This window comes from Venturia canescens, chromosome 3 (genome assembly GCF_019457755.1).
Source record: "Venturia canescens isolate UGA chromosome 3, ASM1945775v1, whole genome shotgun sequence".
Lineage (NCBI taxonomy): Eukaryota > Metazoa > Arthropoda > Insecta > Hymenoptera > Ichneumonidae > Venturia > Venturia canescens.
The window spans coordinates 3050753-3068603 of NC_057423.1; the positions used below are offsets into that span (position 1 = coordinate 3050753).

Sequence of the window (17851 nt, forward strand, 5' to 3'; positions counted from 1 at the left end):
CATCCGTCCCTGGCTAAAATACTATAATTTTCTATGTAAAAAATCGCTTTAGAAAGCGCAAAGGAAATGGATCAAGAAAAAAGTATTAATAATAAAAAGACAGAAGGCTGTAACAGGAATGGGCCAAGTCAAGAAGAAACAAAATGCTGAAATAAGCAAATGTGAGGTTACGAGTGCTCATTTTACCAATTTCATTCAATCTTTAACGTAATATATATCTTTATTACTGGTGAGACAATCGTCTCGAATTTGTTCCCAGACCTTCGTTAAATACTTTACTGCTATTGTGTTTTTTTTTCATAAACCTCGTAAGAATCGTTCATTCGTTATGTGGAAAGATAAACGATTTTTTAAGCAACCCTTTAAAATTTGATATGCGTGTCAGTGGAACATCCACTTAAGCTCTGTGTAAATTTCAATACGTTTTTTAAGAAAATCGTTTCGTGCATGAGCTACCTTGAACATGAACAGAAGCGAGAAAAATCGAGTATTGCAACGACGTTGAAGTTTGCAACGTCGAGTTTGCAACGAAATTAACGAAAAGGACATTTGTAATCCACCAATTTATTATTCCACGAAATCATTGGTGTAAGTTGAAAAATTCCGAATTGTAAATTCGGTATGAAACAAAATTGGAGAATCACCGTAATTATGCACAAGCACATGGAGAATTTTTTTAAAATCACTTCGGTGGACTCTAACGTTGCAAACTTCAGCGTCGTGTATTGCAATAATTTTCTTAGCCACGATGCTTTCGTGGCAAAGATCGGCTCTGAAAAAATCTTCGTCAAAGTAAAAAATCGTCGACATCTTTCCGCGTAACGGAATAAAATGGTTTATCAATGTTGAAACATTCTTCATACGAACCCGCAGATTATTTACTCCAGAGCGACTAAAACGATTTTGAATATTGATAAACTAACCAAGGCTGCTGCTCGGTGAGGTCGGTCTGCTGCTCGGAGCGGGGCCGGGTGGTTCGTTGTCCTCGTCAGCTCTGACGTCACCGTCGATCATATCCTTGACGTCCTTTTCGATTTCGCTCGAGTCCTTGCTGGAGCCACGAATGGAGTCTCGATTGGTGGTGATCCTCAATCTCTCAACGCTCGAACGATCGCTGCTGCCACGTTGAAAGAAGGCTGCTCTGCTCGTGGAGGAGCCGCGATCGGGACTCGCACTTCCGGATCTCGAATCGACGCTACCGCCGGAACCACCTAAGCGCGCTTTCTCCAACGCCGGCGCGTAAGGCCGTCGAGCTTTTTCACTGGGACTTCGACACGGCGAGCCATTTCGTCTTTCTGCAATTGCGCATTTTCTCTTATTTTTAATCTCGTTAATTCCTGTCGTTAAAATAAATAATTCACCTTGTTTATCTCCCGCGCACCGAAACGTTAATTAGGAAGAGTTTTAATTGGGATTCTAGTTTTCAATTGTAGCGCCCTCGTAATAAAGTTCATCGACAATAAAGCGAATTTATTTCGACGTTATAAAGATTATTTTTAGAGGCGACCGTATCGCTCGCATTTTTATTTCCACCGTGACTGACGCAAAAGAACTCATTCGCAGAGCCTCGACGCTCGAGTGTGGAAACAGCTCTTGTGACTGCGACACTTATCGTCCGTTGCAGTGAAACGGCTAAAACGATTTACACTTATCCGTGAGAATGGGCCACGAAGAGAGCCGGGAAAATGGGTGATTCCGTCAAGCATCGATTTGCACGCGCTATCTTACTCGCAAAATGGTCACCATTATTTTCGCGCGATGCATTTTGGCATCGCAGAATGTAGCCGGCAAGTACACGTTCGGAGAGCGTCTAGACCCCGAATCGAGGAAATAATGGCCCGATGAGAATACCCTTCGCAACTTGGGTCACGATCGAGGAGCATCACAAATTTACACGTTTGTTCTAACTTATAGAGGTTCACGATTGAGTTGAGAATTCAAAAGTAACGATTTTCGGCTGAACTTCGCGACCGACTTCCGGTCTCGAACTCCAGAAGTTCCGTGGAAGCTTTTCGAGTGCACCGGACTAATCCGCTCGCCCGATTTCCAACACTAAATCTCCGGCCCCCTTTTCTATCGCGAGCACTTCAGCCCTGACAGCGGAAACGTAAAAATACGTCAAAAATGTGCACCGTGCGCTCGAAAATTCGGGGCTTTGCTGAATCTACTGGCAAAAGTAACTCACTCGGAGTGGAAAAGTTCGTGGGGAGCTTAACTGTTGAAAATTTAATGCTCTTAGATCCGTTTTTAAAGAATTTTTCGTCCACTGAAACTTCTACTGAAACTTCTACTGAAACACTCGAGCCTTTGGGACTCGAACGTTGAAGCGAGAATATTTCCAAAGGGGAAGTGAACGCCGAGTACTCAGAGATTCGTTCAATTCCTAATCCGTTTATTCGTACGACTTTTTTGACTTAATCTTCGATCTCTCGAATAATCGATAATATTCGATCTGGGGGAGTGAAATTTTAGCGCGTTTGGTTTAAACTGACCAATGGGACTGGCTCGTCGATCGATCGGGCTGGCGCGATCCTTTTTGTCGACTGGGCTGGTTCCCTTGTCGATCGGGCTGGCCGACTTGTCGCTTGCGGAGCTCCGTTTGTCGACCGGACTGCTTCCGGCGCTGAGTCTTTTGGAGTCTTCTTGTTGTATTTGTGGTTGAGATTCGACGATAGTTTCTTGCGCTGTGTTGGGGGCAGCGTTGCCACCGCCCCCGGGGGGGTTCGCGCCGGTCGACGTCGTGGCGTTGTTGTTGCTGCCGGTTCCGGCGGCAGCTCCGTTGCTCGTGTGATTGTTGTTTAATGCCAGAGTCCCTCGGACGTCGCGCAGCTCACCTCGTAAAGTTGCACATTCGCCTCTGGCGCGTTCCAGCTCGCCGTCAAGCCGGGCACCCGTCGCTGCGTTCTCCTCCACCATCACGCGAAGTTTTGCCTGCAACAGGTTTCAAAAATCGGAATTTTACTACGAGCAATTGGTGGCATCGAATGAGCGGGAGCGTCGTTAACTTTCGACCATCCGAACGGCTAAAAAGCCTCGAAATACTCAATCGAACTACTCATATGTTCGTTAGAAAAGAATAACCGAAAGCAAACGTCACGAGAATTAAGAGAATTTGGCCCCAGGAAGTTGCCGCGTCTCCGAGCAAAGAGAGCTCGGATTCTCAGTTGAATGAAAAATCCTTGCATCCCGTGACCATTCGTTTAGTGCCGTTTGAGCGATCATTTTAAAAATGCTTTTAAAGGAGCTCCCGAAATAAGCGTTTTTTTATTCTCCATTATGTAACATTTAAATGAGACCAATTTAGCCAGGATAGTAAAGCGATGAGGCATCTGAAATTAAATCCACCCTTAGATGTGACGTTTAATATACAAAAGCTACGTAATAGAATTCTGAATAGGACATTCGTGCACCTATCCGTAGAGGGAGCATGGTTCGAGGCTGCTCCAGCTTTTGAGAGAATATGAGAGAAGGTAGAATTGCCGTTCGCTTGTAGAAATGGTAGATGGAATATATACAACGAGCATGGGTGGATTATACTCGAGAGCATATTCTCATGCGGCGTACATACGTGCGCCCGATCAGAGGAGGAGAGACGTGTGTGCGGCGCAGTGTTGTTGCCTCGCTGTTGGTGCAATAGAGCCTACTGAATTAGATAGGAATATCGCAAGCTCGACCTTTCAAAAGCTCTGCTCATGCAACAGAGAAGGAGGAACAGTGGGAGTGGGATATAAGCTTTTCTAAGTTTATACGGATGAAGCCTGAGGATGAAAGAAGGGCGTGAATCGTGGATTTTGGATGGTGGAGATACGTCCGTTTATTCGTAAAGTGGATATTATTCAGCCTGCTCGTGGATAAACGTGTGTACGCGTTTAAATGGTGGGATGGCAAAGATCGTTACAGGGAATATACGCCACAGGATTCCAAGCGTGCTTTGAGGTCACCGTGTGGTTATGAGGCTGTGTCGCTGCTTTTCCTCCGCTCTTCTCTAACTCGCACGCGCCTCTTCGTTCATGGGCGCACACGTGCATCGGGATGGGTGTTGAGCGAAAATGTTGGATGGCTCGGATCACTCGATCCTGCTTTCATGCGGTCTGTAATAGTCCTCATCCTTAAAGGGCGAGTGAAAAATGACGTATTTTTATCGAATACGCGCGGGTCTGAAAAGACCTAATTGCCCGGGACGCTCGCGAGGGGGTTAAGTAGCTCGTGCACGATGGACGAAACGATTTTCTTAAGAAAGTCTTGAAATTAACACAGAGCTCAAATGGATAGTCGACTGACACGCATTTCAAATTTTAAAGGGTTCGTCTTGGGGGGTTATTGAGATAAACGTGGTTAAATACGAAGAAAAATGGACACAGGGCTATAGGAAGTATGGGTTAAAAATCGTTTATCTTTAACGAATGAACGCTTCTTACGAAGTTTATGAAAAACGTACACAATAGCAATTAATTATTTAACGAAAGTTTGGAAAAAAATCGAGACGATATTATCTCATTAAAGATTGAATGAAATTGGCAATGAGCACTCGTAGAACCTCACATTTGCTTATTTCGGTATTTTGTTGCTTCTTGGCTTGGCCCATTCCTGTTTTTTTTATTAACACTTTTTTCTTCATCCATTTTCCTTTGCGTTTTCCCTTTGCGCTCTCTAATGCGATTTTTTACATAAAAAAGTAAAGTATTTTAGCTTGTAATTTGATTCTCCAAAAGATGAGTTGAAAAAATGTATTTACGATTTCGAATAAATAACTCTGACATGAATTCAAAGTGATTGTATCTTTAATTTGGGAATAAAAATCGATCGAATTGAGAGACCCATAAAATAAGATGCTCCGGGCATGATCTACCTCAAAAGTTCACTTTTTGAGAGCGGAGGAAAGTCCTCGTTGATTTTGTATTTAACCGTGCGGTTTGCTGGCTGCGGGGAACATTCAAAACCCTTTTTCTTGTCATTCGTTCGCATGCTCCGGTCGTACGCTACTTTTGACGGCTTTTTTTTAACTCCAACGTTTTAACGTCGGTCGTTACGGATCTTGAAAAACCAAGGTTCGTGTCTTCGCAGGGAAGGATTGCGAGAATCACTTTTTTCTAGGATTTCGACTTTACGCGTTCCTGGATAAGCTCGCATCCCGTTTGTTTCGTATCCCGAGCATGCCCGGCTCTCTAAAATCTATGTAACGAAGGTCGAAGGTCACGTGTGCTGTGATAGCGACGAGCGCATGGGTCGAGACTCGACGACAGGGCTCGGGGTTAAGAGCGCCCGGAGGGTAGTGATTCTCGAGTAAAAATTCTCGTTAAGGACTGGAGCTTAGCCTCGGGGATGTTAACAACGAGCCTGAGCGCGCTGCTCATTTTTTAAACGTACGCGATCCCTTCGGCAACTTGCCTTCTTGACCGTTACAGGCGCGAATGAATTTTCAACGTTTCCGAGAAATTTTGACACCTTCGTGTCGCTTTTAGCGACTACGCGAGTCACTAATTTTACTGAGATGGATTAAAAATGAAATAAAAAAAGAAAAATTACGACGTTCAAGTTTGCGGCGTTTACAAAGGCAGGGGAGGTCCTATTTGATAAGATATATTTTTCTCAGTATCAATTTTTAGGCAATTAAAGCGTTTACTAAGAAATTTTAACAAAATAAAATAAAATACTCTGACTCATATAATAAAATAAAGTAAAATATAATGAAAAATAAGCCAAAAGGTAAGTAAAAATATACAATAGAAGAAACAAAAGGAGGCAATGAGTCGTACGAAATTATAAAAAATCTTGAAAATCATACAAAATCATAGAAATCAACGACGTTGAAGTCGCAACGTTGGAGTTCAACGAAATTAAGGAAAAAAACATTTGTAATACAGCAATTTTTGACTTCACGAATCGATTGGTGCAAGTTGAAAAACTACGAAATTGCAAATTCGGTATGGAATGAAATTGGAGAATTGCTGTACTTATTGGAGAGTTTTTTAAATCGTTCTGTTGGACTCGAACGTTGCAAACTTGAGTTTCGTGAAAAATTTCACGGACCTCATAATTATTGGCCGAAGATGATCTTGCAGTATCGAAATATGTACGCTCGGGTAAAAGTGACGTTGAACAACGTGCGGGCAGCTCGACGTGAATTCTCGTCAAGCCAAGAGAATCGTGAAATTTCAGTGTTTTTCGAACGTTAGCAATTTCCGGGATGGCTACTGAAGGAGAAAATCGAATTGGGCGGGCCCGAAGTGCATTCGGCTCGGTTTATTCCACCTGCATTCCCGCCAGCTTTTATCGAGTTTTCCCGAACGTGTAGGTGTGTATTAGCGGGCTGGAGCGTGGCCGAGTCGAGCCCGGAAAAACGTATGGGCCTCTCGGGCAGTCCGGTCGAATAGAGCCTCTCACGGCGGACATAATTTTGTTCGGGCAGGAGGTTTCCCAATTGGCCGGCTTCCAGTCCCACAAATAGCGGCGCATGTGGACGAAGCTGCACGTTTCCGTGAGGCTGCGATCGGTATCGCGGCTTCTAGTTGCTGGGAAATGAATCGTCGCTGAAAAGAGCGCGTGAAAAAGCCAAGTTTTTTCGTCCTCCGAGGAATAGCTATGCGAATCCAGCGAACCGGAAGTGCTCACGCTCGGGCGGGAACGAACTTTAAGGTTGTCGCGAATCCGTGGGAGCCAAAGTGCCATCGATGCGAGGACATCTCACCCATTAATCTACGTAAGCATCTGTGTATTTATAAAAGCTTTTTACTCGTCGGAGGCCTTTTAGTCTCATTATCGGTAATCGAGTTCCCGCGACACGGGACAGAACGAACGAATTGTTATTCGAAGTACTCCAATAAATTTCACGAAATCGAGAGAGACGAATATTGCAGCGAGGCTGCTGTACATGAAAATTCGATCAAACTTTAGCCAGCACCGTTCGAAGAGGCGAGATCGATTATTCGACGCGATGGGTATTGACCTGCGGTGGCTTTTCAAAATCACTCACTACGTCGCCGGTTGCCCCGATCGTTGGCAACGTCAGAAACATTTTGAAAATTGTGATTTCATGAAATTTTTATCGACACAGATTTCGAAGAACGAACGAAAAAAACGTTTTTTTTTTTTTTTTTCGTAATTTACAGGCTTTTTCGAACCGATGATCCACAATTTACGAACCATTTTGTTCCGTGATCGTATCAAAAGCTCAGCCCCCCCATGCGAGAGCACAGAATCAAGAATTCTTTTCACTTCATTCGCGGTTGAAAGGTGAATACAAAGCGTGCGAACAACAATAACCTGCGCACCCTTTGTTTACGAATCCACCTGTAATTCATCTTCCGATTGAATATTTCGATGCCACACCTGAGTCAGAGAGAAACCAGGCGCTTGGGGGAGGAAAACAGTACGTTTTACGACCCTTAAAACATGTACCGAGCAATATATTGTGCTTGCAGTTTACAGCGACGAGAAAATCTTGCGTATGTAGGGGGCATTCCAAACCAAATCGACAAGTTTTGAACTTTATGGAGAAAAGAAAAAAAATTAAAAATGCCCATCAACCAAAAATTTTAGTTTTTTTTATCTAAATTTAAAAAAAAAATGTTGAAGATGGATTTGTATGACCTTTTGATACGTTTTTCTGAAAATTATTATAGGATCGGATATAATAAATTCGAAATTCTTTATATTCAAATTCAATTTCAAACGAATTACAATATTTTTTTTTAACGACTTCGTTCTTCGAGGCTCACGAACAAAACTGTCACTTCTCTTGATATTTTCTTTTTCTTCGCTTTCTACTATTTTTTAAGATAGAGCTGTTATTTTTATTATTGCTTTTTACAAAGACAAAACTTCAAAACAAAAAAACGTCTCAATTTTCGAAAGCGTTGTAACTGTGAGCAAAAATAACGCAATTTTATTGAAAAACTCACCACTCGGGAGGGGGAATTTGAGAAAACTCCGAAAAATTTCTTTGGTACAGTAGAAAAAGATGAAAAACGTTTCCGCGAAATCGGTCGATTCGGCCTGCAATGCCCCACAGATATTTATCGCTCCAGCATTGACTTGTATCGATGTACCGTATCAAAGTATAGCGGCGAACGTACGTGGTTAGAAACGAAATTCCAACTGTAGAGAGCGTTCGCGTTTAAGCACGTGAAAGGTGAACCAAAACTCGAAACGTAGGCTCTGCGTTTGGTTGTTGGAGAGCTTGCAGCGGAATTTTTCAGGTCGGAGGCCACTTCCAAATAAAATTTAAGGAACGAGACTGAAATTTTTTGGAACGAGTGATTTTGCCGTGATTACTCGCGGAGCAACGTGGACCAACGGTTGCCAAATTGACGTTGATAAATTCTCGTACAACATGTGCTCCCGGAAAAATCGAATTTCGCCTCCCCCCTCGACGAATATCTCACGACGCTATTTTATTTATCGGCGTCCTGATAATACCGCGGCTGAAACACGCCCGCGGATATATGCGCATAATCGTTTTGATAGTGGAAAAAGTTGAATTCGCTCGGAGGTTGTCGCACGGGAAACTCGGTGTGAAAAACCTAATCCAGAACCGGTTACAACGGAGAGCACGACAGAGAGAGAACGAGAAGGTTAAGGGGCGGGGGTCAAGCCGAGGTAAGCGAAGGAGGGACAGAGAACAGGGAAAAGCTTCGGGAAAAGGGGCGCCGAGGAAGACCGGGATGAGGGTGAATAGGGCAGAAGGAGAGGGGAAGGGAGAAAAGTAGAGAGGCTTTCACACGGATCACTGCTCACGGAGGAGAGCTCCGACAGAATTTTCATTTCGCAGTGTACCACTCCATGAAATATGCATTACTCGTTGCTGGCGTGATCCCGGTGCTGCTGTGGTGCAGCAGCGATTTTTCAAGCGGCTCTCGTTCCTCCTCGCGCAATGCTGCTATTGGATCGAGCAAATGGCGCGAGGGAGTTGTGCAAGAGGCGACGAGCCCCCCGCTCGTCTTCTTCGCGTACAACCAGCGAGAAACAGCATTCCATTTTTAGTATGAAAATTCTTTCGCGAACGAGCTTCGCGAATTACACGATAAAAATATATCATTCAACGGGTCGTATTACTCATACATTTTTGTCTCCTCGTTCCATTCTTCTGAGGCTAGAAAATTAATGTACTCGCGTATTTACCTCGGTGCAAAAATATTCGCGTCGTACATTTTTTCGTATTTAACATCTTTCCGTTTCAGCATCCCACGTTGCAGTGGATGGGCACTTGCCGAGTTGATATATATTCGTTACTGAAAATATATTGCCTCTGAAGAAGTTAGCATCATCGGAAGTGGGTGAGCTTATTTTTCAGTGATTTTGAACTGCTCCAAAGTTTTTCACGCCATTCGATAAGCATCTTGCGGCAGAAATTCAATTTAATTAATCGAATAATTATTGAAAAATGCGGCAGATCGAATTGAGCACGGCGCATCATTCTGTCGACTCGACTCGGATCTTTCTTCCTCTCGGAAGTCAGCGGATCATGATGGGAGCTCGTCCGTACCCATAGGCAGGGAATGTCCGACGAGTCCCTCCAGCCTCCGCAGCTGCTTCGTTTCCAAGTCTTTTCTACACTCTCGTGCATATATTTCGATAGCTTCGGAAAAGCGTTCGCGCGCGAGGATTCATCGTCGGTTGTTTTCGTCTGATGGAGCCACTCGGAGGAGCTCGTAAGTGATTTATCGTGTCGTTGGATCTTCGAGGTCGTGTTAAAATTCTCACCGAACGACGGATCTGCCGAGGACGAGGGCAAACCTCTTATCGAGTTTTGATAGTGCACTCCGAAAAATATGGTGGCGGTTTTGAAAAATGCCCTGTCCTTGAGCCCTACCGAACAATGCTGTTGAATTTTCAAACTTTCAAAATATCCCGGTCGCCGGGTGGGCTTCCCTGAAAATTCGCGTCATTTTATCTTCAAGAATTATCGCGAGCTCGCGTGACCGACTCAATGTCGATGGTCGCGCCTCCCACAGTAAAGTATAATTATTCAGTAAATACGGTCGCTGTCCCATCTTCGAGAATTTTCATTGAAATCGGGATTTTTATAAATCCGTTGCGTCGGCGAGAAAAATCTGGTGTCCGAAAACTGAGGACAGCCGGAATCGGCTGATTAAATCACGTTTCTGGTATTTTTTATATTCGCGACGTTGACTCTTAAGGGGTGAATAAACAGACTGTAAAATCACGGCGTCTCGAAAGCCCGGCGTTCTTCATAACGCAATAAAGTCTTGAGACGGAGAGCGCGGAAGTAAACTGAGGAAAATGAAGTTTCATAAAATTCGTCAGGCCAGTGAGAGGACGAAGATGCCATACTTTTGAGAAGAAAATGGGACTGCGATGTGGAGCACGCCGAAGTGAGCGCGGGGCGGGGGAGGAGCGAGATGCTGGTAATAGAGATACAACGCTAACGTGGTAAAGTGGAAGGTGGGGAAGCGTAAAATGGTTTCAGGATCGTAAGAATTTCCGGGGAGCCAGGATCGCGGATGAAAAGCGAGTAATTATCGCTCCGCGCGGAGCCTTAACCCGTGTACAAATTCTCCAAACACAAACGAGACAAAACGCGCTGGGATGGTACGCGAAGCGGCGATGAGGGCGTTGGAATTGGTCCAGGGGAGGGAGGAAGAGCGAAAAAGTCACGTCACAAGCTCCGTGCATCGCGTAGCAGAGAGGCTTGCAGAGAAGGAAGACCAGCTAAGATCCTCCCCGTTTGGTGCTCGAGTGCCGCGAGAATGACGAGACAAAAGAGGGAGCGAGACCGAGGCGCCAGAATTTCGCGCACATTTTCGTAAGAGAACTCTGCGTTCGTCCTCATCGTAGTCGTTACGGTGAAGGGGGCCACTCGAATTTATGAAATTGCAATTTAAGCCTTGCGCCACGGGAAGCAATTTGTCGACAGGGCGAACCTGAACTTTCCGACACGAGAGCTTTCGCTCTCCCCGTGTGTCGCCGCCGGGACAAGCTTTGCTACAATATCCTGCACCTTCTCCCCGCGCCCCTCGCTTCCTCCCTCCCCATTTCATTTTTCTTTCGATTCCGCGGCGTTGAAACGGAACGGAAAAACCGAGGGGAACGGGGAGACGAGAAGTGGATAACACCGGCAAGGTATTAGGACTCGTCCCGAGTGCTGGAAAATCTCCGGGCAAAATGGCGAGCGCACTCTCGAGGTCCGACGAACTCACCAGTGAACTGCGGCGAGATTGATGCTCGAGATCTCTTCCAGCACGAGGGGATTCCTCGAAGCTTCGGCCCACTCTGTGTGTGTGTGGGGATAATGAGGTCACTAATTCAATTTTCACCGAGAGCTTCTGAGCTGATTTCCAACCTTAATCCTCTTTATCTTCTTACACGTATCCCGAGAATCGGATTGACCGTTTGAAAAATCAATTACACGCGAGATAGTTGCGCGGCGGAGCGATGAAAAAACTCGTCTAGTGTTTCGATATTTTTTCCAATGCTCGCCTCCCGTCATGCCGAGACACCGAGTGCCTGCCCTGCCTCTCATTTTAGACCGGTCTCGCGTGTCCAGTTTGTCTTTAAAGCACGAGAGTATCCGGACGATTCCGTGGCGAGCGATATGAAAATAGACACGGGAAGGCAGCCACGCGTGCATGCGTGTCACATGCTCGTCCCAAAGCGTATACGCTGTGCGCGGGGATACTCCGGGCTCGGGAGCTCCGCTTTCGTGAACAGAAGAATTTGTGACTCCGGCCAACCGCTCCTCGGCCAATAATGTTTTTGGAGCTTTTTCATTGCGGATTGCGAACGGACGATCGCAAAAGATTGAAATTCAAACTGCACGAACGGAGGCCAATGAGCTGTGATGAAAACAGGGAACGAACGTTGACGACAAAGCGGCGCGAAACTCCAATCTTTTCGACAATAAATATCGACCGATCGGCGAGTATCGGTGGAAAAAGTTTCTTCTATTTATGTGACAATGCCTTCCAGAGCTTCGCGCATTGTTCGTATTACTACCGTCGGAAAAGTTGGCTCGCTTACCGCTCGATTTGTCGACTTTTCGGCTCCCGTACGCCAAAACTGTGTGCAGTGCTTTCAAAACGAGTGTGATTTCCTCGTTCATGCCTATAAGCAAACTCTGAAGAGCGGCAGTTTTCGAAGAATATCTACGTCTCAAAGGCCCGAGGAGAATCGCGGTTAAAGACTCAAAAAAGCCCGCAACGCTTACGGAACACGCCGGATGAGGCCAGCGCTAAAGAAATTCTTCGAAGACTTTTTTCCCTAAACTAGAAGCTGATACGCATTCGAGCTTTTCCATTTCGGAGGTAATGAGTGTGGAACGAAAGTACGACGAGACCGGTCGAAAAAAACAGGAGCCCCTAGAAATTACGTTATTTCGAGGCTACGACGGAAGTAGACGCGGATGAGAAAAGACCAGCAGGAGCACATTCTCTCGCTACGCTCACATAAAAAAGAGGACAACAGAAATGTGCTACAAACCGCGCTTTCAAATGCAAATTGGGCAACGTGGAGGAGCAAGGACTCGTCTGCTTAGCACGAAAAAATAAATACTTCAAATTCACGAAAAAGAGAAGCGTGCGGACTCGTTAAAAAATCAAATGACGAAATAAAACAATTCGAAAATAAGATTTTCACATTTTTATGGTCGGATAGGAAATGACATTTGGTCAATATTAATCAAACACCGCCCTATTGTTCCACCATGTCAAATTTCTTTACAGTTTGCTAATCAGTTTCGTGGCAGCTCGAAAAGGAGTTAATCGAAATTTAGAACGCGAGCCTGCTTCGAAAATGATCGTAATTCGCTGATGTTATACACAACATTTTGAGGGTAGGAGTTTGAGAAATTTTTCCCATGTGGCAACATGCTTGTAAAGTAATATTTGAACATTTCTGGATTTGACAAACAGTAAAATTAGGCTGACAGTAAAATTTTAAACGGAAAACTTCAACCTTCGTGGTCAAGGGTTAAGCATTGTTTTAAATATCTGAAAAAATGACAACGTTACTTTTAATGGATTTCAAAGCGATTTAGGAGGAGGCGGAAAGGGTAAAATTATTTTGACTCCAAATAACGATTACCCAAATACCAGGTCGACGTGGAAGTTTCCAACGATGGAGTCCAACGAAAAAAACATTTATAATTCACTATTTTTTATTTCACGAAATCATTGGTGTTGATTGAAAAACTACGAATTTCAAATTCGGTAGGAAAAAAAGTTGGAGAGTTTCTGGAATTGTTGGAGAATTTTTTCACATCATTCCGTTGGACTCCAACGTTGCGAACTTCAACGTCGTATACCAAGTGCCTTTTTTATTTATTCTTTTCGTTATTTATCATTTGTGTTTATTTTTATTTTCCGGATTCGGATTAAGCTACCCGAACCCCTACATTTTTAGTAGTTTTTAGTAGATTTGATGATGCTTTTTCCTCATTTGACCTTTCAATGACCTTGATCTTGACCCACTGGGATAGGGCTGTCTCGTCCCTGAGCTCAAAAATCGATTATTTTTCGTGTGGCTGTCTTATTTATGCTTCGAATTCATCTTCATCCAACTTAATTCGTGAGGCTTTAATATTTCGATAATAATTTTGATGCCTTTGCTCGGAGCCCACGAAGTTGATAGATTTCGATATTGGGTGTTATTTTAACCCGATTGTAGAATGTGGTAGAGAATTCTCAAGTTGCCAAATGTGAGGAAGCTCGCTCGTGCCCGGATAAGTGAATACAGAATGGCCCTTTGTTCAAGTCTCGTTAGAAATGAAGCGATTTTCCTCGATTCGTGCAAACTTTATTCGAGTTGAATAACTCGCTATTGTTCATCGAGCGACCGTACACGTTATCGAACATAATGGACGAGAAATACGTTCTATTGACAAAAGCTTGCGCGTGTTTCCATATATTTCGTGGATCGGGCTCGTGCACGTACTATTTCGAATCTGCGTAAGCACAGCGTGCGAAAATTGTTCGTTGCCGGAACAAATGCAGAGCGTCGATATCGCTCGGTAGTGAACAACGTTAATTCGATCGATCGAGTGCCTCGTATGGTCTCAATCGGACACAAGTTTCTCGTTTCGTGCATACAAGCGTATGCTCTTTCGGGAATGAAAACAGGATTTTCCGAACGCGATGTTCGCCAATACCCGACATATATATTTTCGCTACGTTCCGGAGAAACCAAATTGGTGCGAAACCATTCGATATTCGGGCCGAAAAATGTCTGTGTTTCGTGCAACAGCGAAGGTGTCTTCGCCGAGTATTTTTGGACTGTCTTTAATTGTCTAACGACGGAATCGAAATGTAATTTGATAAAGTCATGCGAAAAAACGACGAACGGAGACTCCCTGCGAAAATGTAGACTGAAAAAAGAATCGGTAAAATGAAAATAAATCGGATTGTTTACGAGATGGTGGCGAAACGAACATGGAATTGTTTCCACCGATTTCATTGATTTGAAAACAACAATTTTTTAAAATTTGCATCCACATTTGAGTAATCCAACAAAATATTAATGAAACTTGATTGTTTAATTTGTAGTTTTAGCCAGAATAAAGATAATTCTTCTATATTTTCTCCAATATTTTTGTTCTTCATTCGAGTTACAAAAAAAAAAAAAAAACATTTTCGTTTATCGAATTTGGCGAGTTGAATTTACCAACCTCTTTTTATCAGTGTACCTTTATACGTTTCCGTTATAATTTCATGCCGCATTGAGCGTCGAGGACCTCGGCAATATTTCAGTTACGATTTTTGGAGCTTTCGCGGTGCACAGGGGCATTCGGAGACGTGTATTTTCAAGGGTTAAATACAAAAAGGCTTCGCTAGAATCGTTTTCACGAGCCCAGCAGTCACACGAGTCACGTCCCTTTGTTCATCGCCGCCCGAACATAATCGTGGACGATTTGAATAGCTGTAATGCCTGTGTGCGCTCTCGCGGTACGGGAGAGAGCGTTTGGTTCAGTGGAGGTCGTCGACGACACAACTCTGCGGGCGTGTTTGCACGAGCACGCAATATTCAGAGCGCGGTAACGTTACCAGCAAACTCGTGCCCCCTCGCTTTCTCTCTTTCTCTCATGCATCGAGTCGAGGATTGCACTCCGCGGAAATGCAATACTCGGGCGTGGAGAGCATAGACGAGAGCTAGATACGGGCACAGCCAACGGGGAATAAGGGCGGCGAGGCTGGGTGAGAACGGGCCGAGAGCTCGGCGGGCCGGGGGGGTTAATCCATTAGTAACTGAAAATGGATGGGGCGCGGGGCGAAGGAGCAAAATGCACGTGGAATATGCTGCACTTTCATATACACACGCGGAGCCAAGTAGAAAGAGGGCGAGGAGAGAGACGGCGGGGGAAGCAGTCAGAGACGTCAGAGTGTATCGTTAAATTCGCGCACGAGGAGAAGAGTGGAGCGAGAGAGTTCGCTCGGCGTAACGCGAAGCGTGAATGTGCAATGCGAAAGCACTGCACTCCCGTCGACGTCATTGATCACGGCGAGCGGGGAGCAAGCTTATGATAATCAGTGAGGATCGCTGAACGCGCCTAGGGCCCGTCACAGATGGGCGACTTAATGAAACTCTCGAAATAGTAAAGCTTCTAATTAATTAGTTACGCGAAATTTAACGTCAGAATTAGTCGGGGAGGAATCCTCGAGCCAGAAGGAGCCAACCTCTCGGATAGAAACTCGGAGAATTCTAAGATCGGAGATAATCTTATCGTTCGAGGGAAAATATGTAAATCAGGGGTGGAATAACCCGGGAGGAAAAGCGTCCTGGTAAACCATGCGGATTCGTGGAGAAGCTACCGGTGCGACTTCTCCGGGAGCTGAAAACCCCCGACGCGTAATCCTCCCGGCGTTTTACTCCGAGGAGAAAATGGAGAGGAACGCGATGAGGGAATGAGCGCGAGAAAAAAAATGGATTCAAATCAGCCGGTGGGAAAACCATACGCTGGACTTCCGGTGGAGAAATAACGACGTACGAGGAGGCAATAAATTAAGGAAGTTCATCTGGTAGAGTTCAAACGTTTGGCATTGTTAAAACATGCCAGAAGCCGTTGCAACGTTGCCATCGTGAAAGTGCCGTGTGGGTCAACCTCCCAATAATCATCATTTGTCGAGAAAAAAATCATCAATCGCGAACTTTTTGAGTACTGAGTGGATTTTACGAAGCTGGGAACATGTTCTTCATTTTTTCTCACGAACGAAGTATCCTCGGGCCTGAAAATTTATTCTTCGTCAACTCGATAACCAGGTGAACTTCTTTAATTCTCGCTTGTCGCCCGCGTGGCGACACGACTGACGAAAATGAATGAATTAATCGTTCGTTTGGTGCTGCATGGATAATGCAATGCCTGAGTCCACACAAACGTGTACATTTTGTACGAACGCTGTACGAATATCGGATTCGTGCCTCGAGACCGTATTCGCTGAGGATTGTGCATTGCAAACGACAAATTATAATCTTCGTGAAAACGAGGATTTTCGGGGATGGTGAAAGCTCCAGAACTCAGTCGAAGCTCAGCCGAGTGGAAGTTTTTCATTGAAATTTCATATAAACTACAGAATGTCAAGTGAACTGATTGTGCGTGAGAAAGTGGATTCACTGCGCGACAGTATTTATTAAGGTCGTATGTCGCTCGACTTTGTGTCGCCTGCTGCATTGCTTTGAAACCGTTTCCATAATTAGTTAAAATACGGAGCTCCAGCACGCTTTAAAACAATTTTTCCACACGAATTGCCAGAGATTTTGTCTACACGAGTACAAAAGTATGGTTTACGGCCTTGCTCACCGCCTCGCGGAATGGGACGTCGTGCTTTTTTAGTCGCTTTTTCAACAGCGCACGCGAGGGAGTAATAAGAGCAGCGAAGACGCACATACGGACTCGTTGTCCGGCCACAGGTGGAGGGAATGAAACAAAAAGGGTGAAAGTCGCTCAGCCACTCAGCAGACTAACTATGGGAAATTCCATGCAACTTCGAAAACGTACCTCGGACGAGAAATTCCGTTATTTCTGGACTTCTCGATCGGCTGCTATTGCGAGATGAAAATACCGATCGTGATTTGCTCCCTCCGCATATTCAGCGCCAATGCGACGGAGGGATTCGTGACCGTTGGAAAATCTGGGAAAAACTAACTGTTCGACCGGAACTCAACGACCCCGTACGTCGACTGCATTCGCCGGGGTCGCCCTTCCACTCTGACCCGAGTAGCCAAGGGCACTGCGAAGGGTAAAGCACAGACAGAAGAGACGCAACCTAAAGTGGGGCCAAAAGAAAGGAAAAATGACAAGACGCGGGAGGACATTTAAAGAACAAAGTGCATCTCAAGGTTTTCCATTCCACAGGATCGTTAAATATTTTTTTTGTGTTTTTTTCATCTCATTTACAGAGAGCTTTCATTCCTCATTTCTCTTGCTTGCTTTTATATTAATCAAAATGTAAACGGCTTTCTGCCCTTTTGTACTTTAAGGTTATCTCGCGATTTTTTTGCGGCGATGAAAAAGAAGACAGACTTTTGATATTTGGGGAGTTTTTTCATTGGTACTTCAACTATTTATGATGGAATTTTTCAGCTTTGATATCTCGGGTTAATTCGGTGTGAAAGTACTCCACAGGAATCCATGTTTCTCCGTGGTTCCGACGGTTCCGGGAAATCGGTTTGTCTGAGATAAAAAAACCAAATTTCGAAAATGTTTCAAGAGAATCGGTCACGAAGAGAAAACGACGAAGGAGCTCTTTCTTCGAGCGATTCGTGCGGCGCAAACGAGGAATTGACAATGACGAGGAACAAACTCGAAATTTTAAGTCGAGCCCTCACGACCGTAGACAAAGGACGAGGGAAAAGGGCGCTGAAACAACGACGACGTAGCCAATCCTCGAGCAAACAACGTTCG

At 44.7% G+C, this 17851-nt stretch overlaps 1 protein-coding gene across 12 annotated transcripts in view; it reads right to left on the reverse strand.

The window, feature by feature from the left end:
- Window positions 1-17851, reverse strand: part of Liprin-gamma (liprin protein kazrin) — a 125749-nt gene that overhangs the window by 26640 nt on the left and 81258 nt on the right. For 11 of the 12 annotated variants that reach the window (XM_043413598.1, XM_043413596.1, XM_043413591.1 and 8 more), the window contains 2 exons: window positions 2493-2931; window positions 924-1295 (listed from right to left, as the gene is read on the reverse strand). In XM_043413598.1, coding sequence (XP_043269533.1) covers window positions 924-1295; window positions 2493-2916 — 796 coding nt within the window. In that variant the 5' untranslated portion in view covers window positions 2917-2931. Of the gene's footprint in view, window positions 1-923; window positions 1296-2492; window positions 2932-16945; window positions 17059-17851 lie in introns of those variants that run through there. The other variant, XM_043413597.1, reaches the window with a different exon arrangement.